Source organism: Helianthus annuus, chromosome 12 (assembly GCF_002127325.2).
Source record: "Helianthus annuus cultivar XRQ/B chromosome 12, HanXRQr2.0-SUNRISE, whole genome shotgun sequence".
NCBI lineage: Eukaryota > Viridiplantae > Streptophyta > Magnoliopsida > Asterales > Asteraceae > Helianthus > Helianthus annuus.
In genome coordinates, this window is record NC_035444.2 from 84245576 (window position 1) to 84271062 (window position 25487).

The 25487-nt window shown below is 36.8% G+C and overlaps 2 protein-coding genes across 2 annotated transcripts; one reads left to right on the top strand and one right to left on the bottom strand.

Annotated features, from left to right (window-relative positions):
- Positions 1 to 1137: 1137 nt before the first annotated feature.
- LOC118485075 lies at positions 1138 to 3447 on the top strand. The gene is made up of 2 exons (XM_035981316.1): positions 1138 to 2754; positions 3341 to 3447. Exons 1-2 carry the CDS (start codon positions 1138 to 1140, stop codon positions 3356 to 3358), a joined length of 1635 nt encoding a protein of 544 aa, XP_035837209.1. The 3' UTR covers positions 3359 to 3447.
- A 10433-nt stretch (positions 3448 to 13880) lies between these two features.
- On the bottom strand, positions 13881 to 17194 carry LOC110893181. Its single transcript, XM_035981317.1, has 3 exons — positions 16765 to 17194; positions 16544 to 16684; positions 13881 to 14038 (listed from the first exon to the last, which is right to left on the bottom strand). Exons 1-3 carry the CDS (start codon positions 17129 to 17131, stop codon positions 13881 to 13883), a joined length of 666 nt encoding a protein of 221 aa, XP_035837210.1. The 5' UTR covers positions 17132 to 17194.
- Between the last annotated feature and the right edge of the window lie 8293 nt (positions 17195 to 25487).

Here is a 25487-nt window from a genome sequence, read left to right on the forward strand (position 1 = left end):
ACTTGATAATGGGGCACATTCACCTGAGAAGGATGAATCACTTAGTGAAGAATTGTTGGAACCTGAAGGTTTATTCATGTAGGTTAACAGTGTTTAGGGGTTGATTTTGTAATTAGTTTGTTTATGTTTTGGGTTAAACACTTGTGGGTTGGGCTAGAATGATAGTGACATGGGCCTAGGTTTCGGCTTGCATGTTTAGTATTTAAACACCCTTAATCTATTGATTAAGGGTTGTTGTTCACGTGTAACAGGCAGGCAACATAAGCAGTCGCAACCGGGGTCCCATCCGATCTTGTATCAGTCATCGTTTAAGTTGAATGCAAGTTTCGGTTTGTTTGATTCATCTTATTATTTGTTATTTGATCTTTATATTGTTTCTTGAATCGCCTTGTGATTGGTTTCCGCACTCTCACATGGTTAGATTGATATCATTGTGATCCTCACGGATTTTACAATTGGTATCAGAGCCATTGAAGCCATTCAAGGGCTCGGTTTTGATATCAATCGGATTCAAGAAGTTTCATATATTACTGATCCGGTTTGTTGAAGTGTGTTTGCAGATCTGTTCATCGACTGTTCTTAAAAATTCATTGAAAAATCACTGATTTTGGTTCTGTTGATTTCAGCATTGGTGTTTGCTGATTTTTCGGGATTTCGGTGCAACAGATTCAAAGATTACAATATCTTTGAATTTTGGAATTTGCTGAAAAGTCGGGATTGCGAGTAAACAGTTCTTATCACTTTTGTTTTGCAGGTTACGACTCGCAATCTCTTAGTTGCGGTTCATCACGTCTCAGTTACGACTCGCAACAGTTGCTGGTTTCGGTTCATCCTGCCCAGTTACGACTCGCAATCAGTCTTGGTTTCGGTTCATCTTGCCCAGTTACGACTCGCAACCGGCTTGTTTGATCTTCACTCGCAATCGTGGTTTCGGCTCATCCTGTCTTGTTACGACTCGCAACCATTCCGGTTACGACTCGCATCCAAGGTTGACTTGACTCGCAACCATCTTCAATCACGACTCGCAAATTCGACTCGCAACCCCGTTTCGACTCGCAACGACACATTGTGACGGACATTTGGACTGTTGACTTGGACTAAATAAAATTAATTAATTAATTAACTGATTAATTAGCAATGTCAACCACCAACAGTGAATTGTCTACCCTAACTCAGCAACAAGAACTTGATTCAAAACTTGGGACCACATCACGCATTCCTAGGCTAACTGATGCCAACGACTTTCCCGAGTGGAAGTGGCGCTTTGAACAGCATCTTAAGGTTAAAGATTACAAGCTATGGCGCAGCATCTTGAGGGGACCTAGGGAAATTATGATGGAAAGTCCTACAGAACCTGATGTTAAAGTTAAGAAGCCTCGAGAACAATACACTGAAGATGATTTGCTTATTGTTGAAGAAGATGATCGAGCTTTCTCTTACTTGACCATGGGTTTGGGTCCTAATATTGCCATGGGCTTTCGCACCTGCAAATCTGCCAAGGAACTGTGGGACTCTCTGGTAGAAGTGTATGAAGGTAACGAAGATATGAAAGAAAGTCGAAGGAACTTGCTGCAACAAAATTTCAACAATTTCAACCATATTTATGGTGAAACAGTAGATAATCAGATCCAAAGGTTTGTCAAGCTGGTGACTCAAATGCAGATGGAAGAAATTCATACCTCAAACGCCTCCACCAACAGACAACTTCTCAATGCTTTGCCCAAGAGTTGGGATCATCATGTTGCTATGATCAAGAAGACTAAAGATCTTGCAAGATGCACCCTGTCTGAGATGATCTCGCACATCAAAGCTTGTGAATTGGATGACAAGCAGAGAGAGACTAACTACAAGAACAGCATGCTGGCTGCCGGTTTCTCAATAGCTCCAACCACGTCTAGCGACAGCAACACAGCTCTTCTATCACAAGGAGGATTTCAGATGTTTCGCAATAATTCCTCTGTCTCTCAATCTGGATCCTCAAATCAAATCGTCTCTTCAGCTTCTCCAGCTTCAGTTCAAAATGCTGGAAAGGCTTCTGCTGCTGCCTCTGCTTCTGCTCACTCTACGAACAATGAGATGATGGCATTTTTCGCAAGTCAGTCAAAGGAAAAGCTAGACATAGCAGCTTCTGTAATCAACTGTTTGAATGCTTTTCTTGCAGGGAAGCTTGATCCACCAAAGTGGAGTCAAGATGATTTGTCACAGATTCATCCAGATGATGTTGAAGAAATGGATATCACCTGGCAAATGGCAATGGCGGCATTCAGAGCTCAAAAGTTTGTGAAGAAAACGGGTAAAAACAGGTGGGGTAACGCTTGGAATGGAGCTTCTAAAGTGCCCTTCAATCTTCGCTGTTTCAACTGTCATGAGGAAGGACACTATGCTAGGAACTGCCCGAAGCCACCCATGAACAGAGATCAGAATCCTACTACTCCTGCACAACCAGCTACTCCTAATCGAGAAAGGGCTCTTGTGTCTACTACAAGTATAGCAGATGCAGCTGCCTCTGGAAGTCCACAGCCGCAGGGATTAGCACAAGCGCTGGTGGTGCAGCCAAATGTCAACTTTGACTGGTCTTCTGAGATTGAGCGTCTGAACATATCAGCTCCAGATAATCAAGCTGCAACTTCTAACATTGCTTTCATGACCTCAAACGAGCATGACCCTGAGCCACAGGAAGAGACTGCTGCTGACGATTTCGCTTTCATGACTCAAATCCTGTCAGCACCTGTCAAAGGTCTCACCAAAGAAGAGGTACTTTCAGTTTTCTGCACTCCTGAATGTAGGGAACGTGTTGAGGCTTATAGAATACACAACGCTGAGCTAATCGAAGATTACAATGAAATTAAAAGAAAAAATTTCACTTTAACGAAAAATGAAAAACTTTTCAAAGAGAAAGTCGAAGCTCAGCGTAAGGACATCGTTCAACTAAAGGACGATGTCAGTGTAGCTAAAGCCCAACTCATGATAGTCAAAGAAAAATTATGTGAAGTAACTAAGGAACTGGAGAATGTAAGAGACAAATATCAAATCAATCAATTAAACATCAAGAAATTTGATTCCTCCAGTAAGTTAGTAAAAAATCTGTGTGATGAACAATTGGCTTACTCTAAAAAGAAAGGGTCGGGTTTAGGTTACAATCAGACTCCTCCTCCATACAATAACAATTACACTTATTTGCCAATGTCTGAGGAGGAGATCTTGAATGAAAGCAAAATGACTTATGGCTCGTCTAGCAAATCGTCTGTTCACAACAAACCTGTTGAGCCACAAAAGTCCTCGCCTTTAAAGTTTATTCCTAAAGGCACAATTGATCCTAACATCTCGTTGTCATGTGCAGATGATAGCTCAGAAGTAAGATGTGATGATGTTCATGGGAGTGAACCAGTTATTGTTTCAAACGTTTCTGAACCTTATTTTGAATATTATTCTGAACCAACTGAGTCTGACATTGCTTTTACTAATTCTTTGTTTGCGTCGTTTTCTGCGTTTGTTTCGTCTTGTGAGCCTGCTGTTTTGGGCAAAACTGATAATGTTTGTGTGGATGATTTGAACAATATTTGTGGTGATGATTGTTTTTCAGCTAATGTTTGTGATGATAACATATCAAATGTTTCAGCTTGTGATAATGTTACAGGTGCGGTCCCCAAGGATGCATTCAGTGAAACCACTGAAACTATTTCTCAAGAAAATCAAGTGTATCCTGATTCTTCTTCTGAACCTGTCTCAGTGGGTGTCCCTAATGTTGAATCTAGTGGGACCCCATTGGAAACCGAATTACCAAATGAATCAGAACCTGTGTCACAAAGTAAATGCTCTGAGGAAATGCATGTTGATGAAACTTCTTCAGGATCAGAAAGTGAACCTGAATCAGTTTCACTCGAGAAATGCATTAAGGAAGAGCATACTGTTGAAACTTCTTCTTGTTCGGAAAGTGAACCTGAATCAGTTTCAGATGATAAATGTGTTGATAAAACACATTTGGATGAAGCTCATACATGTTCAAATTCGGAATCAAGAGTAAGTGAAAAGGAAAAGGGGGTTGGTAAAAGGGTGAAATCATCAGCAGAAAAGTTGATTAAAGAAAAACCACAAATCAAACATGGTCAGAAAACTAAAACGTTGAATCACACGAAATCGAACAAGCAGAGACCTAATGTCAAAAATGTTCAAAATGTGAAGCGTCAAACTTGTTTTAACTGTGGCATTGCCGGCCACATTGCCAGAAATTGTGGTAAACTCCCAAGGACACCAGACAAGAAATCATCAGGGCGAAATCAGAAAGTTACGTCTAATCGATCTAAATGTTCGGAGTCTATGAAGTCTGCTCGGACTAAGACGATGAAGAGCAAAGATCATCATAGGACTAGACCTTCTGATCAGGATTGGAATGCAGCCAAACGCCATAATCAGAACCGACAAACAAATTTTCAGCGTAATCAGAGAAATTATTTTGGTAACGCTTTTGAAAGTTTAAATTCTAACTGGTCAAGACAGTTTTGGAAACCTAAGGTCAATGGCATGCAATCCAATCCAATGAAGTCATATCATCAAAAGGCCGCACACAGAAATGTTTCAAAATTTCTAAACAAAGAGAATTTAGTGTGGCAAAGAGTAACGTATTTCGATGCTCAAGGGAAACCCAGATCCACTATGGGCTGGGTTCCTAAATCTAACTAATCCCGCTACTCGTGCAGGAACAGCTGTGGAGGACTACCGTGCGCCTCTGGTACATGGATAGTGGCTGTTCCAGGCACATGACAGGAGACTTATCCCAACTTGTGAATGTCAAAGAATTTAATGGTGGATATGTCTCATTTGCGGGAGGTGAATCTGGCAGAATCACTTTGAAAGGAACTGTTCAAAACGGTGTTCTCAGCTTTGAAAATGTCAATTATGTTCCAGAACTGAAACACAATCTGTTGAGCATTTCGCATATTTGTGATAGAGGGAATTCAGTTCATTTTACGAAGAAGGGATGTCATGTTCTGAAGCCTGGGATCGTTATTCCAGAAGACTGGTTCTTGATGACTGCTGAAAGAAAAGGAAACGCTTACGTCATTGATATGAACAAGAAGCCGTGTGAAGAGATCACCTGCTTATTCTCGAAGATTTCAGAGCATGATGGTTTATTGTGGCACCGTCGACTCGGACACGTGAATATGAAAAATCTGAATCGTCTAGCTAAAGGTCAATTGGTACGAGATCTTCCGATCAAGGATTTCATGTTGGTGGAGAAGTGTGTTGCTTGTGCGAAAGGGAAGGCTCATCGAAAACCTCACAAGTCTAAACCAGTACCCTCGACAAAAGCTGTACTCGAATTACTTCACATGGATCTTTTTGGTCTAGTGAATGTGCTGAGTATCGGGAAGAAAGCCTACTGTCTAGTAATCGTCGATGATTACTCTCGCTACACTTGGGTGTATTTTCTCAGTCACAAAAATGAAACTGCTGCACTGGTGAAACAATTCATTACATTGGCTGAAAATCAAGCGAGTACTAAGGTGAAGGTTATTCGATCAGACAATGGGACAGAATTCAAGAATGTTACTTTGGATACGTTCTGCAGTGAAAAGGGAATTGATCGACAGTTCAGTGCGCCTCGCACTCCACAACAGAATGGAGTGGCTGAAAGAAGGAATCGTACTCTAATTGAGGCAGCACGTACCATGCTGGCTGATTCAAAGCTTCCTAGCTTCTTTTGGGCCGAAGCTGTTAGCACGGCTTGTTATATCCAGAATCATGCTTTAGTTAATAAACGTCACATGAAAACCCCTTATGAGATTCTGGAAGGACATAAACCTTCGGTTTCACACTTTCGTATTTTTGGTTGTCCATGTGTATTATTACTAATGGACTCAAATGGAAAGTTTGAAGTCAAAGGTGACGAATGTTACTTTGTTGGATATGCTAAAGGCTCTGCTTATAGGGTATACAACAAAGTAACTAGGAAAGTCGTTGAGTCGTGCAACATCGAATGGCTTGAAGAGAATGCTACGGACGCTAGAGTCGGTCCAGATTGGTTATATGATTATTCTGCTCTGTTTAAATCATTTAACATTTTGTCAAGTGATGTTTCAGTTGCAGGTGAATCAGTTCCAAAACAACCATTGTCGTTTGAAGATACAGAGGACGAAGTACAGATGGAAGAAATTGTGAAGCATCATACTGTTGATCCACCGAGAATGGTGTTCACGCAACATCCTACACCGACACCGGTGGTCAATCAATCCCCTGAAGGTGCATCAACCAGTGACTCTGCAATGTTTCCTGATCCAATCCCTGAGGATTGTACAGTCACTTCTCCTGTAATTCACACTACAAGTGCACCTGATGAGGGGGAGTGTAGCAACACCACCACTGAAGAGGAGACGGTACCAGATTTGGCCATACCGACGAGCGTTCAACGCAATCATCCAATCGAAAATGTGATTGGTCCTGTAAATGCAGGAATTTTGACCAGGAGTCAATCAGGGACCATTAACACTTGCTTATATTCTAGTTATCTTTCACAAATCGAACCTAAAACCATTGATATAGCTTTGCAGGAACCTGGCTGGGTAGATGCTATGCACGAAGAGCTGAACCAGTTTGAAAAACTTGGAGTATGGAAGCTTGTCAAGTTGCCAGCAGGAAAGCGTAAGCTTGGAACTAGATGGGTATTTCGAAACAAGCAGGATTCTGCAGGAGTCATCGTTCGAAACAAAGCAAGACTGGTGGTTCAGGGTTTTAGGCAAATCGAAGGACTGGATTATGATGAAGTATATGCTCCGGTTGCACGACTTGAAGCCATCCGGATTTTTTTGGCGTACGCGTCATACATGGGATTCACTGTTTATCAGATGGATGTCAAGACCGCGTTTCTCTATGGAGATGTGAAGGAAGAAATTTTTGTCGAGCAACCGCCAGGATTCGTGCATCCAGATCATCCTGATTATGCCTACAAGTTAGACAAGGCACTGTATGGGTTACACTAGGCTCCTCGAGCTTGGTATGCCACCCTAACAGAACATCTGTTGGCTCATGGATATACACGTGGCACTATTGACCAGACTCTGTTCATCAAGAGGGTAGGCAGTGATCAAATCTTGGTTCAAATCTACGTTGATGATATTATTTTCGGATCAACAAGCGAGGATCTATGCAAGGAATTCGAGAAAGTTATGAAGAAGAAGTTTGAAATGAGTGCTCTGGGGGAGATGACTTTGTTTTTAGGGCTTCAAGTCAAGCAGAGTTCGCAAGGAATTCTGATTCATCAAGGGAAGTATGTGGATGATGTGCTGGCAAAGTTCAAGTTCACGGATGCAAAGCCTGCTGAGACACCTATGGCTGAGAGACCATTGTTGACTGAAGATGAAGAAGGAGAGTCTGTAAATCAACGTCAATATAGGTCAATGATTGGGTCATTGATGTATCTCACAGCTAGCCGTCCGGACATCATGTTCGCTGTTTGCAACTGTGCACGCTATCAGGCTAATCCTAAAACTTCTCATCTTATTGCTGTTAAACGGATCTTTCGGTATCTAAAAGGCCGACCTCGGTTTGGTCTGTGGTATCCGAGAGATTCCAATTTTGACTTGTTTGCTTTCTCTGACAGCAATTTTGGAGGTACTGACAGTGACAGGAAATCCACTTCTGCGGGATGTCAATTTTTGGGTGATCGGCTCATTTCTTGGCAGTGCAAGAAACAACAAACGGTAGCGATATCCACAGCTGAAGCTGAGTATGTTGCTGCTTCTGCTTCTTGCTCTCAAGTGGTGTGGATGCAACATCAATTGCAGGATTATGGTTTGACATATCTTAACACTACTATTTACTGCGATAATGATGCTGCAATACAAATTGTTCGAAATCCTGTTTTTCACTCCAAAACCAAGCACATTGATATTAAAGTTCATTTCATTCGAGACTGTTTTGACAGAGGTCTGATTACGCTTGAACAAATCGACACAGATGCAAATGCTGCCGATTTGTTCACTAAACCTGTCAGCAGCTCGAAATTCAGAGTGCTTGTGGATTTTCTAAAAATGATCCGTTTTACTGATTGAGCATATTTTGTTTTGTTTTGTTTTTCGTAGGTAAATTTGTTCATAAAGTTTTCTTTTCTTAGGTAGTTTTTATTTATGCACAAATTTAGGGGGAGAAAAATCGAAAAATACAAAAACATTGAAAAAAATCGAAAAATACAAAAACATTGAAAAAATCGAAAAATACAAAAAAAGAGTTTCAAAAGGAAGTATGGCTGGACTGGGAAATGAAATGAATTTTCACTTTATGGTCAAGGGCTGACTCATGTAAGACCAGTATCGAAATTGTTTGACTCTAGTATGATGTGTTGGTAGGCTCTATCCTTAAGATTGGAAACAATAGCTGTTTCTGTTCAGAACTAAACCAGTACATGACCTCAGAAAAGAAAATCACTTGGAATTAGCTCATGTCTATTTGAATGTTTGTATGCTTTTCCCGATACACACAATTTCGGTCTGATTCTGAAATCTTATCTGAAAAAGTCGTGTACCTCCTCTGCTGCATCCAGATACATGCTGACCTGGAGGTGCTAGGCAACGACAGCTTCTGCTGCATCCAGATACATGCTGACCTAGCTGTACGTTGTCGCGCTGTAGATCTAAACACCCGAAAGAGGCCCTCTAGTGCCCAAAAGAAACCCAACAAACCTATATCAAATTGAGAAAACTCATTTGATCTGTATATTATATCATCTCATTCTAAGATCTATTCTGTTCTTTTCTCAACCTATTCCCAGTTAAGATTTCAGAAATTCGGATTGGGCTTGTGAAATATGTGGTAGGGAAACTGCTTGCATGATAGAGTGAGCTGTGTATAATTCCGGGACTTGATTAGTATTTGTTTGGGTGCTCATTATTAAAATATCAAAACATGATAAAAGGAGATACAGGCAGTTATATGGAAAAGATCTAGGGAGATGAGTTTAAGAGGACAAATATACTGGCAATTGTCTAGATCATCCTCTAGTAGATCAGTGTTGATAAGTGAAGTCATGCCCGAGACCCTGTGATTTGATCCCTGAGCATCTATGCAAATTTCCTGTTTTATTTTGTAAATAATATTTATTATTTATTTTTTTGTTTAGGTTTTGTGTTGCAAGATAATGCTCAATGGGTTTGATGGGTTATTTGAAAATCAAATTTTAATTGGGTTTGTTTAAATTACTGTTGAAAAACATTTTATTAAGCCCAAAATTCTGAAAATATTTGCAAAGCCCAAGTCCATGAGGCCTAAGCCCAACAGACTTGGGCCCATGGGAAACAGTGGTCATATAAAAGGCTGATTACGAGTCATAACTTCATTATTCACTCGCAATCTACTCTGAATTCTCTCTCAACAATTCCGGCCGCAATCAGATTCCGACTCAAATTCCGGTTGCGACTCGCAATCAAGTTAGATCATCAACAGGTAAATGTGACGTCATTCTTCAAGATTTTGCAGGATTGTTGAAGATTCCGGCGAATCTATGAAGATTCCGATGAAGATTTGATGTTTCCGATGAGTTTTCCGATGACATGTTGAAGTTTCCGATGAAGTTTCCAGTCGCAATCAAGAACAACAGGACTCGAAACCAATGATTACGACTCGCAACCTCGAGATTGCGACTCATGGTTGCGACTCATTTTGGCCTGTTGCGACTCATGGTTGCGACTCGCAATCTCATGGTTGTGACTCAGTTATCCTGGTTGCGACTCATGGTTTCGACTCGAAACCTTGGGTTGCGACTCATGGTTACGAGTGAACAGTAACAGTGTTTGTTTTTACTTTTGATTTTTATCACTGTTAAATCTGGAAACTTATATGTTGTTTGTGATGTGCAGAAAATGGACCTAAAGTTTATTGCTTCTCACAATCAAGTTGCGTATTTAGCACCTCCACCTGTAAAGCACAAGCAGTTGTACACGTCTTTGATTAAAGGCTTAAATACTTGCCGTATTGTTCACGCTCTTCGAGACAATCCGGTTGTGTATGAAAGTCTTATACGAGATTTTTGGAAGACTGCAAAGGTGGAAATTGTTGAAGGAAAGGGAGCGATAACTGCTGAGATCGACGGAACGAAGATTGTTGTGACAGAGCAGGTTATCAGGGAAGTGTTGCAGTTTAATGATCAAGAAACGGATCCAATCGAGCTTGCTGCTGGAGCGATTGAAGCTATCTTGCCACGTCTAAGCTATGAAGGAAGATTTCCTCCCCTGGTCAAAAAGTTTGTTCATCCATACTGGCGTTTGTTATTGCACATGTTCCTATTGTGCATGACAGAGAACCGAGGGGGAATTGATCAACTAAACTCAACACAGACGGCTGCATTGATTTGCGTGATTACAAATGAGCCGTTCAACTATTCACGATACATTCTAGAAGCAATGAAAAGAAATGCTATTGGGTTACGAAAGGATAAGTTTTTGATGTATCCTAGATTTGTGCAGATGATTCTGAATGCTCGTTATCCTGAATTGAGGAGATCGGGTAACACGCTGGAGTTAAAGCCCATGGGTCCTTCCTGTTTTGGTACCCTTACAACAAAGAAAGGAACAGAGAAGAAGTTTGAGGGTTTGATTGAGTTAGAAAAGTTCGGTCAGTTTGCAGAAACCGAAAATGTTGTTGAAAATCCAGTCAGGGCACAAGCCGTACCTGCACGTGCCATAGTTGCTGAAGAACATGACATTCAAAGGAGTACTGAAAATGAGCCAGAGCCAGAGCGTATCACTATTAACTCTGACGATGAAGGTGTTGAGATTGCATGTGATTCTGATGATGATGACTTTGAACTTCCTCCTGAAGTCAATGCTGATGCTGTTTCTACTGTTAATCCGGTGATTTCTGCAGAGAACTTGGCTCTGTTGTTAAAGAAAGTGGCTGATACGATGGGTAATCCTCCTACCAATCTGTCAGTGTCTACTGAAGAGCCTGAAGAAAGCCCAAGGGATTCCGATGATATTCCGCTAAAAAGGAAAAGACGGGATCCGAGACCCGGAATGTTTATCGAACAAAGCAAAGATCAATCCGTAACTGTTGCTGATGATGCTGAAGGTTTATATAAGTTTGATTTCGAAACAAATGTTGATGACACCACCACTACTACAGATAGTTTCTTTGAGTCTGATGCTGGAATTCAAGGTGATGATACAGTTATGGCAAATGTTGAAGCTCAAAATGAAGCTGTACCTCATGTTGAAGTTCAAACTGAAGCTGTACCTAATGTTGAAGCTCACACTGAAGCTGGGCCTTCTGAAACTGTTAGTGCTGGACCTTCTGGTACTATTCATGAAGAACCGGGCAGTTCAAGTGGTAAACGGCCTAATGAACCACTCAGAATGCCTTTCGACAGTGATTCCAGTGATGATGATGAGTTTATAAGTATGAGAGAAATGAAGAAACGCTTGGTTGTGCTCGAACAAGATTCTATTCATAAAGATGCGAAGATCATACAACTTGAAGACACCATTGTTAAGAAAGATCAACAGATTGAGCAACTGCAGGGAGATGTTGGTTTATTGTTCAATATTGTTTATGATCTGCGAGGCAAGCTTGAAAAGAAATTTGGTCAAGAGTTTTCCGATCCCACTGATGTAGAGAACAGAAAGAAAGCTTTTGAGAAAGATAATGCTGAAAAGGCTGCTGCTATGGAAAAGTACTTTGAAAGGGTTACTGATCCAGAAGCAGAGAAAGCGAAAGCAGAGAGGTTGAAGAAGAAGAGAGAGTTTGTAATTCTGAAGAACAAAAATGCAAATCCTGATGATGAAGATGCACGTGCTACACATCATTTGATGGATGTTGGTGAAACTCTCTACGACAAGAAAGGGAATCGATCTGGTGTTGTTAGCTGGGGTTATGATCATGATCGTAACAGGTGGTGGATTAAAAGAAAAGTTGGACCGGTCGAATGGTACAAGCGTTCAGGGCAATTTCAGTCATTCACTAAGGTAGATTTAACAGATTTGGTAAATAAACCTTATGTGGATGATAAGCTTAATGGACCTGGTCATATGTTCTTCGAGAGATTGAAAAGGGAAGTTGCAAAAGGTTTTCCCTCGATGCGTACAGCAGATACCACTGTTAAACCAGCGAAAGGAATCAGGGATCCATATACAAACAAGCGGATGAAGATAGTGCACTGGCCCGCTACTGACAAAGAAAAGACAATTCCTTTGGTAAGAAAGATTCCGAAAGGGGCGCTGAAGACAATGCACTTTTGGGCGTATAATGAACGTCTTGGTCAAGCTGTGATTGTTTGTGATGGAGATGAAAGCTATTGTTTGGTCGATCAGATTGATTTGTTGAATCTTGCAGTTGAAGATATTGAAGTGCTGGCGAGCAACCAAATCAGAGCTACTGAAAAGTATGAAGAAATTGCAAAGGGGTGGACGTCTGCAGTGGCCTCTGTTATGCATATTCATAAGCGGGGATTTGGTGGATACAAGGATAATATGAGTGGTGGTCATCAAGGCAGCTGAAGACAGAAGAACCTGCATGCATAAACCTAGGGGGAGATTGTTGGAACCTGAAGGTTTATTCATGTAGGTTAACAGTGTTTAGGGGTTGATTTTGTAATTAGTTTGTTTATGTTTTGGGTTAAACACTTGTGGGTTGGGCTAGAATGATAGTGACATGGGCCTAGGTTTCGGCTTGCATGTTTAGTATTTAAACACCCTTAATCTATTGATTAAGGGTTGTTGTTCACGTGTAACAGGCAGGCAACATAAGCAGTCGCAACCGGGGTCCCATCCGATCTTGTATCAGTCATCGTTTAAGTTGAATGCAAGTTTCGGTTTGTTTGATTCATCTTATTATTTGTTATTTGATCTTTATATTGTTTCTTGAATCGCCTTGTGATTGGTTTCCGCACTCTCACATGGTTAGATTGATATCATTGTGATCCTCACGGATTTTACAAGAATCAACTTGTACATAGTGTAAATGTTCGAAGTTTTCACATGAATGACGACTGCATCAGCTGCAAGAAAGGAAAACAAAAAAATAAGCCACATCCACTCAAGATGTTTAATTCTATAACATTACCGCTTGAGAGGTTACACATGGATCTATTTGGACAGGTCAACATCAACAGCTTCACGGGTGATTTGTATTGCCTTGTGGTCACATATGATTAATCAAGATTCTAGTGGGCGATGTTTCTAGAATCAAAAGATGAGACTTTCGAGTATTTGAAGACCTTGAGTCTAAAAGTGGAGAATTAGAAGTGACAACAAAACAGAATGCAAAAGATGTTTGATTTCTATAATGAATTGGGAATTCTTCATGAATTTAGTGCACCGTATTCGCTACAGCAAAACAGTGTAGTTGAAAGAAAGACTCGAACCTTAATCGAAACAACAAGGACAATTGTGATGATCGTTTTGGAAGACGTTTATGCACCCGGTGATATCTAAACCTAAGTATAATGCGCGGAATTCGTTATACATAGGCGGAAACACAAGTTTTGGTTAATTTTCTATGTTTTCATTCAATATAATCAGTTTTACATCCAGCTTTTCAATCTGACAGAGCTTCGCCTCTTGAATGCATATGTTACAAATTACTCACACCATCCCACTATTTATAGACATCACAAAGACCCTTGGGACGGATGAGTTGGTCCGTGCGGATGAGCTTCATCCGTGCGGATGAGTCTCATCCGTACGGAGTAACATACATACACATAAAATCAAATCTAACGTTATGCCATATTACATAAATCAAACGACACGAGACGATGACGTAGGCAACAAACATTATGCACCAACCGACTCCCCCTTAGATCTTGTCGCGGTCTCGTTTGGTCTTCAAAACTATTTAGACTTCATCTTCACCAAATAAGTACTTCCTAACCCTTTGACGTTTCAGCTCAAAGTCTACATTGGAGTTTGATCTATTACAGGAGTCCACTTCATAAACTTGTATCTTGGAATTGATGCCTTCTTCCTCCTTTCAGCAATCCTCTCTTCATTCTGAACATCTTTTAAGAATTCCTTTCTTTCTAAGTCTCTCCATTTCCTCTCCCACATTCTGCCTGAGTGAATATCATAGGCATAGCAAACGTTGATCACATTCTGGTATTGCATTTCTTGCACTATGTCCCATTTTATCGTTCCGTTTATTTAGTATATTTGTTACATATATTTTTAGGGTGAATTTTGTCATGGATTTCTTTTGGATATTTGATTCATTTTGCGGACTCGTTTGTGGATCCCTTAGCAACCTGTTAGTAGATCTGTTCTTTCCCCTTTTTATCACTTAAACTTTTTTGGGGTAAATCATGTGTCTTATTTCTTATGTTTTTATTTAAATCATCAACATGCAAAATTAATGTGTCGTTATGTGATTCCTACTTATATACTGTTTCTTATTTCTAGCATCTATTGTATCACATACATGTACCTACTTGTTACTTGCTTTGTGTCTATTGTTTCTATTATGGATCCACTGGTTGATCGGTTCCCCACGGCCATGGGTTGAACTCGGTATCGCCACCATTTCTATTTGCTCTTCGGGGCTTGAATCTAATTGTGTCTATTGTTTCTTTATTATTATGTCGCATTATCAGATTTGATTGAGGTGATTGTGGTGATCGTTGTCATTGTGAATTGTTATGGATGTATCTACTACACTTAAAGTTGCATGTTAAATCATTTTTAGATAAAACAATTAAAATAATAAAGCAAAATATTTTATTTAAAATTAGATCTATTCACAAACTTTATGTTGACCCAAAAACTATTTTACGCATGATACAAGTAACCAGTCGAGATAGAGTTTAAGACGAAGACAATGCCTTAATAATATAAATTGGATTTGTATTATGATTTATGACTTTGGTATTGTATGAGTTAATTGAGATTTCTATGGTATGTGTGTTATTTTAATTTGATAATGGCTTAAATGTTTAAACTTATGATAGTTGTCATGAGCTACGGACAAGTATCATGCCCTGTACTAATCCACTGCAGGTCGGGGTGTGACAATTTTAGAGAACTTGTAAAGTTGTGTGTTTAATACAAGTTTTATTTTGGTGAATTCTTTGTGTTTCTACTCCTTTATATACTTGTTTACAGTGTGTATGTGTATCGTGATGGATTCCGCACATCACGATACGTAGTGTTTATGATCGATCCTGTTTATAGAGTCTTAGGTAACCTTACAATTTTGATTGCAGATTCTGATTAGGTGGGGAAGAAAAAGGGCGTGATGGGATGGGGCTCATTTAAAGTTATTTGTATTTTTTAACATCCAATGTTAAAATAACCAAAATATCCTGACGTGACACGCAACGTGGAGCGTATTAACTGTATTAACTGAGAAATCTAACAGCCGTTAATGGTAAGGACCAAGCGAGGTCAAAAAGTGCAACTAGTGGAATCAACTTTGTAGTTATTGAAATCTTTGGTCTGACTGTGCGATTTTTACAAACCACATGAACCAACCATGCATTTTACTCAAAAAACAAACTGACATCAAGGTATAAATTCATACACGATTAACTTTGGTAATATAATGAATTGTTCTTGATGTTTTACACTGGGAAAGTAGGAAACGATTTGTGAGAGGCAAAATTGTTTTATGGTAAGCGTGTTTAGCACATAGCTACAAGAATACATGACTTCTAATCAATTATATGGAGAAGTCAATGTATTTTTATAACTAGAATATATAATAAGGTTGTTCTTCTAAGATCGTGGGGTATGGTGGGGCTTGGGTTGGGTTTGGGTTGGGGCATTTGTTGACATGTAGCTTGGGGGGCAGACATGGGGTGACCCACATTTAAACAAGGTATGATGGGGCGGGGGTTTGGGGCGTGGGTTTGGTGGGCTTCACTGGGCTGACCCGCTGGGCTGGGCTGTTTGTTTTAAAACAACAAATTTAATTTTTTTAATATTTTTATTAAAGAAAATTACATAAAAAAATTCCTAATGTTTATATTTGTTTTCTATCTCTTCTCTCATCTCCAAGACTAGTTGTAACTCGTCACCCTGTAGGTGATCAATCGGCTGGGATAGAATTTTCAAATCATCCCGTCTTTGTCTCAGGGCATCTCTAGCGGCATCTCTAGCTTCTTTGCTCCTTCGTTGTTCGGCCCTTTGTTGTTTGAAGACGTTGAAGGTATCTAACTTGGATGAAATGTCATCCAACTGGTCGCTGTATATTCCCCTACGCAAGCCCAAACTCCCAGCTGAAGGTGATGCCGTACCAGATCTTGATTTTTGAGCACGCCTTTTTGCGGCATCTCTTCCATACTCAGGCCGGTTTGGGCTTGGTGAATCATCCAAAAGGTCCTCAAACTCTTGATCTCGTGCATCAGATTGGGCTTGGGACGAGGCCCTTGACCTTTTGTAAGACGTGTTACTTTCGCTACCACTGGGGATATTCGCCCACTTTGGATGGAACTTACAAATCTCCTAACAATGCATGAAACGGAAGTCGGTCCCCACATTTGATTTAAATAGAACCAATGCATTCGTCACAATGTCGGCTTCGGTTTCACCACTTTTTGAGTTTTGTTTTGCTTTATTTAAAAAACCACTATATTTTGTAAGTTGGCCGCTTATGTCGCTCCACTTCGAGGATAAGCTATCATTTTCACGATAAACCTCTCTTCCCAATTCTTGATGGAATACTCTACTAACCCCTTGCCACAAATGGGTTCGATGTTGAGAATTTCCTATTTTTATAAAAACAAAATTTAATATATTACAAAGTTATATAAAAAAAACCATTAATAAAAACAAAGTTTAACAATACCTAAAGTTGCATGTTGAGATTGTTGAAACCAACCCCTCGCCAATGCAAGTTCATCAGGAACGGTCCATTTTAGTTGTTTTCGCTTAGCGGTTTCAAGTGCTTTATCCGCCTCGGTTTTTTTCTTATGGCTTCTCTTTTTGATGGGTTTCGATGCGGAAGGACCATCGTTGGGTGGTTGAGTCTCGGGGACGGTTTCGTTTTGTGAAAGATCGATGGAGGTTGGTGAAAGGTTGATGGGCGTTTGTGTAAACGGGGTAGGTATCGAATCCTCGGTGTGTGGGAAGTTAGTAAACAAACAATTCCCAAGATACGATGCATAACTCGCTTCTTGGGGCATAGAAGAGTGTATCAAAAATGGACGAGGCATTGGACGAATGGGTGGTGGGCTAGGATTATTTTCTTGGAATGCATACGGGTTGTTCGGGTCAAAAGGACGGTTATGAGGATGTAATTTTTCGTTTTGTAGGAGAATTGAAGATGATTATAGAAGATGTGGTTGAATGTGGTAAAAAATAGAAGAAAAATGTGAGTTTTATAGTGGAAAAATAATTTTTTTTAAGATAGCCGTTGGCCAACGGCTACTTTGGTTTGTCCAGTGAGAGCCCACCATGTCAGCTTGGCCAGACCGCTGCACGCCCGGCTTGAAACACAAGCCCCAAGGGCCACGCTCCAACCCAAGCCCACCCAGGATGGTGGCTTGGACGTTTTCCCCCAACCCACGCCCAAACCCCCACCCAATACCCGATGGTCTAAATATTATTAGTATGCACACAACGAATGGCTTACGATTTACATGTTATCCCACTAACATGTAAGGAACACCTAATAAAAAATGTGAATAATTAAAATTCAAAGATTTTATAGCTTGCCGTTAAATCCAACAAAATCTAGTTGAGAAATAATTTATTACAATATGCATATCTTTTTCATATCTTGTTGCCATTATCTACAGTGTAAGTTATTTTGATTCGGTACCCGATATACTAATAAACTAGTGGATTTTTTACCGTGTTACAACGAGTTGACTTTATATATATAATGTGGGATTGGGGAATACTAAAAAAGTAGGGAATTGGGGAATACTCTTAAAAATTTAACTTAATATGTTAAAAAAAAATTTTAACTTTTTTTCGGCGTTTCTCCTTATAAATACTTGTAGAAGCATTTTTAATAAAAGAAATAAAAATATAAAAAAGACAGTTAAAAAAGGCTAATTTTTTGTTTTTTACAAAAATTATGTTTTTATTTCGAAAAGTTTCTACTCATTTTTTAAGGAAAAGCGCTGAAGTTTAAAAAAAAAATGATTTTTAACATTTTAAGTTAATTTTATAAGATATATGTTTTTAACTGTTTTTAAAACATTTTTTTTATATTTTTAGTTTTTGATTATTTTTATTAAAAATATTTCTACATGTAATTATAAGGAAAAGCGTCGAAAAAGATTTAGAAAAAAACTGATTTTTAACATGTTAAGTTTAATTTTTAAGAGTGTTCACTGGTCCCCCACTTTTTTAGTGTTCCCCAATGATATATAAAGGTTCATACGAGAACCACCTTTATTGCGAGAATCAATGTGAACACAACATAAAATACCGAAAATAAACCTATCCTCCCCACCCCCCCCCCCAAAAAAAAAAAAAAAAAAAAAACCTAACCCCCCCCCCTAAGCTAAATGCTAAAAACTAAACCCCTCAAAAAACCTAAAAAAAAACCCAAACCCCCCTCCCCCCCCCCCCCCCCCCGCCCCCCCAAAGCTAACCACCTCACCCCCCACCCAAGATAAAATGCTAAAAACTAAACCCCAAAAAATCTAAAAAAAAATAAAAAAGACACACAAATTTTTTTTAATATTTTTTACATTAAAATCGCTACTTTTAGTAGCCAAAATTTTTTTTTAATTTAAAAAAAAAAAAACTTTTTTTTGGTAACGAAATCCAGCGATTTTTTTTATAAAAAATATTAAAAAAAATTGTGTGTTTTTTAGCTATTTTTATGTATTTTTTGTTGTGTTCACATTGGTTCTCGCGGTTCTCGCAATAAATGGTGGTTCCTAACGGATCCTTCTCCTATATATATATATATATATATATATATATATATATATATATATATAGAGAGAGAGAGAGAGAAAGTGTATTGTACAAAATGGCTTAACGTACGCTACGTACGCGATGTGAAATCACATGTTATAAAATAGCATGATGAAATCGCATGTTGGTTTTTTGTAACAATTTCGCATGTGATAATTTTGATGAAATCGCATGTTGGTTTTTGTAACAATTTCGCATGTGATAATTTTGATGAAATCGCATGTTGGTTTTTTGTAACAATTTCGCATGTGGTAATTTTGAATAAATCGCATGTTAAAAAACCAACATGCGAAATTGTTACAAAAAACCAACATGCGATTTCAATTTGGGATGAAGATCTGACGGCTGAGATGATCGCGTACGTAATGTAGGATAAGGGCTCTTTTACGTTAACCTAACTCTATATATATATGTATGTATATATGTATATATATATGTATGTATATATATGTATGTATATATATGTATATATATGTATGTATATATATGTATGTATATATATGTATATATATATATATGTATATATATATGTATATATATATATGTATGTATATATATATATATATATATGCGCTCAGACACACTAGAGGGTGCCATGTGATGCGCTGGCGAACGCAAACATTGGTAACAAGGTAACATGTTAGTTTTTTAAATTAAATATTATAGCAATACCATACTCAAATTAAAGAGAAAAAAGTTTCTGTTGTAATGACTTTTTAAATATTAACCTATGAAAAATTAATGGCCGTTTAAAAATTGTGAGGAGATGTTTGTTTAAAGGTCAACTAGATGTTTTAAGTGATTATATCATATGTTTTAAAAGTTTTAATTACTTAAAGTCTTAAAGTTATGTAAAATTACCTTTTTATACTCCTTGTATGTATTATAATATAGTGTGCGTGTGTGTGTTTGTATATATACATATATATGGTAGGGTTCAAGTGTGAGTCTAGCTAGTGATTCTTGTGAACAAAATTAACCAGTCTGGACCATTCAATTTTTTTTTTTGTTTTTATAGATAAAAAACTAAATAGAAAGCGTATAATAGTAAACTTTAAATAATTTCTCTCTCAAATTAGAATTAAATGTTTTCTCTCTTTAATTACATACATGTGTATGAAAAATATATGTACAATAACAGTGTGTCTTGGTTGTTGTGTATAAAAAACAAACGGTCACTATACACACGTGTAAAAAAACCAATTACTTAACTAACAACAATTACACACATGTGTTTAAAAACAAATGCTCACCATGCACATGTGAATAAAAGCCAAATTGTTCAGCGAACAAGAAACAGTCACTATACACATGTGTATAAAACCAAAATTGCTCAGCGAAAAACAATTATACACATGTGTATAAAATACAAAAGTCACTATACACCATCGACACCTTTAATTTTTTAAACTAAAAAAGAAACTATAACAAGACCATACTAAAATTAAAGAGAATAAAATGCTCGTTTTTTTATGATGTAACTAGTTTATAAACTCATGTATTACACGGTTTTGTGGATAGAAATTATAGAGTTATATAACTTTACACAACTTTAAATAACTGAAATATTTTTTTATTACATACAGTTATTTAAAAAATGAAAGTACAATCACACAAATCTCTAAATAGTTTTTAGAGATAACCTTAAGCTATTGGTACTGGATACGAATGGTTAAATTACAAACAAAACAACAAATATCGTGTACAAAGAAGTATTTAGAGATTCGTGTAAAAGTGCTTTCATTTTATATTGTTGTATGTAATAAAATAATTTAGTTATGAAAATTTTTGTAGGGAGTATAAGATTACATAATTTATATTCTCAAATCGTGTAATACACGAGTCTACAAGCTAATACATTAATGGATTCTTTATCAATTTCGTTGCATGTTGTTACCCTTCTATAAATCTATGTACAATGCGTTAGGTTAATCAATATAAGAAAAATACCAAAAAGAATATATATGGGTGATTAAAATTATTGAAATCAATTTAGATTTTGTTATTTTTTTTCAAAAATCAACTAAAACATAAATCAAATCAAAATAACAAAAGTATAATTAACATTATAAATGGATTATTAGATTATGTTTCAATAAATTTGTTAAAGATAAAGTTAAGTTTAGATTTAGGTATTTATAATAAATTTATGTCAGATATTATTATAATAAATTTCATCGAAATCATTTTATTTAAGAGCATTTTATTGATGTTACTAAGGTAATTAATATAATTATTTTCTACAATGTGTAATTTTAATTATTTTTTAAACAATTTTTTAGTTATTGAAAAGTTATTAAAGGAAGAAGGTGCCATGTGGCATTTTTTAGAATTAGTAAGAAAGAAGATGCCATGTGGCATTCTTTACATTCCTTTATTAGAATTAATTAAATTGTTTTAAAAAATATAAATGTATGAAAAGGTTATGGTTATTTAAAAATTATGAGGGTATTTTATTTAAATGTTAAAAAAAACAATTAAGGAAAGAATATTTTTACTTCCTGCAATACCCTTTTGGATAAAAAATAAAAAGAGAAAGTCAATAAAATGAGTGGTCTAGATTAGTTAATTTAGCTCACAAATAGGGGAGGTTCACAAATGAACCTAATCATATATATATATAGAGTAAGGTTAACATACAAAAAGCCTTATCATACATCACGTAGGAGACAATGGTAACCGTTGGATCAGGTGTATAATCACGCATGGGACCACATAATCACACATGGGACCACATAATCACGCATGGGACCACATAATCACGCATGGGACTATAATCACGCACGTTCTATGATAATAACGCACGTTATATTTTTTGTCATGTATGTTAATGTAGGTTAAGCCTTGAAGTACATTATACTTTCTCTATATATATATATATATATATATATATATATATATATATATATATAGGGAGCCGCTAGAATGAAAACCACCTCGAGTTGTAAGAACCGCGAGAATTACACCCCACGGAGCGCCGTTCGCCATGATTTTTTTTACAAGTAGATGTGTATATTATAAACACAGCCGTAAAAAATCATGGCGAACGGCGCTCCGTGGGGTGTAGTTTTTTACACCACAAGTTTGGTGAAAAAAAAGAAAAAAGAAAAAAATTAAAAAACACCAAACTTGTGGTGTAAAAAACTACACCCCACGGAGCGCCGTTCGCCATGATTTTTTACGGCTGTGTTTATAATACACACATCTACTTGTAAAAAAAAATCATGGCGAACGGCGCTCCGTGGTGTGTAGTTCTCGCGGTTCTTACAACTCGGGGTGGTTTTCATTCTAGCAGCCCCCTATATATATATATATATATATATATATATATATATATATATATATATATATGTATATATATAGTGGAGAGTTCAAATAAGAAGAAATTTTTTGTAAGAATAAATTTCAACCAATAAAAATGCTTTATTTTACTTCATTTAGTATAAGTATTTAATGTTACTATAAGTGTACATAGGTAAATCTACATAGGTCATTAATTTGTAGTCTTCCTCTTTAATGGTTAACTACATTAAATAATTTGTAACTTATCTTCAAAATATATATTTTTTTCAAAAAAATAAAAGAAAATAATTTAAAGTGTAGGTTAAATTACGAGTTGTGTAGGATAAATTACGAGTTGTGTAGGACAAATTTCAACATGTAGGATGAATTTCAAAATATGTAGGATAACTTTTGATGTGTGTAGGCAAAAAAAGTTAGTGTGGATGATAATAGTCTTTATGACTAATTAATTAGTCAAAAATGACAATAAATGAGATAAGTGAACAAACTATTTAATGTTTTACAAAATTACCCTTTGTTCTTTTTCTTCTCAATTAAATTTTCTTCTCAAATGAACCTTCCCCTATACATATATATATATATATATATGTATATATTGGGTCAGGATTTAGAGAAAATGATGAAAAGTGTGAAAACGGTGAGAACGCTTATCGATCGTCCGATCAAAACAATCTATGGACTAGATTGGCGCGGTGGTGTTTTCGTAAATAACACGAATTCTATTGAGTCGACGCGCTTCATTAAGGGTAAAAATGTCTGTACAATTCTATACCAAAACGCCAACTAATGAATAAAACGGCATTACTGGCCAAAACGCATCCCTATATAAAATAAAACATTCTCATACATAAGAACACACCTCCCCTAACCTGAAAACCCCATATTTCTAGTATATAACATTCATCTTACAACGCCAAAAAATCCAAAACATCAAACACAACTACTCAAAAAACGCCATATTTTACTATATACCAATCACCTTAGAAAACGACAAAATCTCTCAAATATCACAAATTTCCAAAAAATAGACTTTTCTTTCAGATACACTATTTCCCCAGAAAAACGCCAAAAATGCCGAAAATGGTTTCTTGTATATTCAATATTATTCTACGCGAAGTTTCGGAAAAATGCATTCTTTCCTGAGGTGCTGCGACTCAAACAACATTTTGCTGAATGAGGTGGACAAAACTTCAAGAAAAAGATACTGGGGTCAGACTTATGTCAGTTTTTGTGTTTTGTTATTAATGAATATTATAATGGCATGAATTGGACGAATGACACTGATGAGTGGTTTGAAGATACATATTCAAACAAAAAACTTATGTCATGTTGTCTTTCCAAACGGCCAAAAAACACAAGCATGACAAAGCCAAACCGCCAATGAACATGTTTCAAAGAAGAAAGAGACTGACGACAATGAAGATTTGAAAAGATGAATTGTTTCTGTTTTTTTAATTTTCTTTTTCTGTTGTTTGTTATGTATTTTTTCAACTTAGAATAAAAAAAATAACATTATATTAATAAGACGCCAAAAGTCATAATTATTGTGAAACGCTATAATGAAGTAAGACGCCAAAAACTCCCAACCTATAATAAAAGTAATTTAGAGAAGAATTATTAAAATCTAAAAATGGAAACAAACGCCAAAAACTACTTAAAGCCATTAAAAAACGCAAAACTTGGAAGATGGAATGTCTAAGACCATTAAAACTCAACAAAACCTGAACAACATCAGTAAAAAAATACACACAGTAACTGAAAAGACGGCTACTTCATTAATATCATTTATTATAAATAAAAATCCCGCCTAAACTACGCGCCAAAAACATCATATAAGAGAGACGTCTCTGCACAATCAACTGATCACACCACCAAAAAAATAAACGCCATCTTTCCAACAAACCATTCACTTTAAAACGCCAAAAAAGATACTTGAAAAAGCCACAGATGCGGAACGTCATTTCTTCTTTATTGAGTATTGTTCTGAATGAAGTTTCACTGAATGGATTATACTCTGAGTTGGGTATATCTATAAGCTTTTGCTAAATGAGATGGACAAATTTTCATGAAAAAACGAAGAAAAAAAGACTTTTACCCCTTAATGAAGACGGGTGTTATGTAGGAAAAAAAAAGGATCTACATAAGGTATTCAAAACAGGTTCAAAACGCCAAAAAGGTTAAAGTAGAAGAGGCTGATGACAGTGAAAATTTGGAAGAGAAATTAGATTATAATTTTTATTTTTTTTCAGTTTCTATTGTTTGTTATCTAATTCTCTGATTTTATTATCTAATTCTCCTACTAAAAAAATTACCATAAAACGCCAAAAACACCAAAACGACTGATAGTGTGAAAACTGAGAGAATAAATGCTAGCAAAGCACGATGTTGCTATAAAACGCCAAACAAGGTATTACTGAAAAATCAACGCTAATTCACCGATGAAATTGAACGAGACAGTAAATGCTAAACAGTAAAATGAAGAGACGGTAACATTATTGCCAAACATTTATTTTAAAAACCACTACATGGAAAACTGAATTTATTATCTTTTCAAAACCCCATAATTGTCTGTCAAATTATAGACCTGTATCCTACTTGATATAATAAACATCAAGAAAATTACTGATGTTTTTTACATCATAGACATGCATCCTGATTTAAAAAACAATAAAAACGCCAAAAGATAATTAAAACGCCAAAAATATTAACTATGATCCTGATCTACAAACAATAAAACGCGGCGTATTTATTAAACGCCAAAAAAATGGAAACAGGATGTGACACGCGTTTAAAAAAAGAAATATGAAAGGACAAAAAAGCCCCTCCGCCCTTCTCTATGCCGCGTGACACGTGTTAGGCCAGGATGCGTTCTCACTATTCTCACACTTTTGAGCGTTTTCTCCTAATCCCGTTTCTATATATATATTTATAGGCCGGTTAACGTAGTACATCACGTACGACAGATAATTACGCAAGTTCATTTGATAATTACGCACGTTATTAACTCAAAAACCCAAATCACGCATGTTGAAAACATTAATCACGCATGCTGAAAACATTAATCATGCACGATATAGTGTAAAATCACGCACGTTATAGTGTAAAATCACGCACGTTGTCGTACGTGATGTACGTTAAGCCGTAATGTATTTTACACTTTCTCTCTCTCTTTCTCTCTCTCTCTCTCTCTATATATATATATATATATATATATATATATATATATATATAGGGATGGGTTAAAATGAAAACCACACTCAGTTGCAAAACAGAGAGAACTACATTTCCACCATTGGATATTTGAGATGGACGGTTCAGATTAAAAGTAAT

Bases quoted from the DNA above. Each gene is read 5' to 3' on its own strand.
- LOC118485075 (XM_035981316.1), top strand. From the start codon at position 1,138: ATGTCAACCACCAACAGTGAATTGTCTACCCTAACTCAGCAACAAGAA.
- LOC110893181 (XM_035981317.1), bottom strand. From the start codon at position 17,131: ATGCCTCGTCCATTTTTGATACACTCTTCTATGCCCCAAGAAGCGAGT. The intron at 16,685-16,764 runs GTATTGTTAAAC...TTATAAAAATAG, and splicing joins ATCTCAACATGCAACTTTAG to GAAATTCTCAACATCGAACC. The intron at 14,039-16,543 runs GTTTTTTAAATA...ATATTCACTCAG, and splicing joins CCAACTTACAAAATATAGTG to GCAGAATGTGGGAGAGGAAA.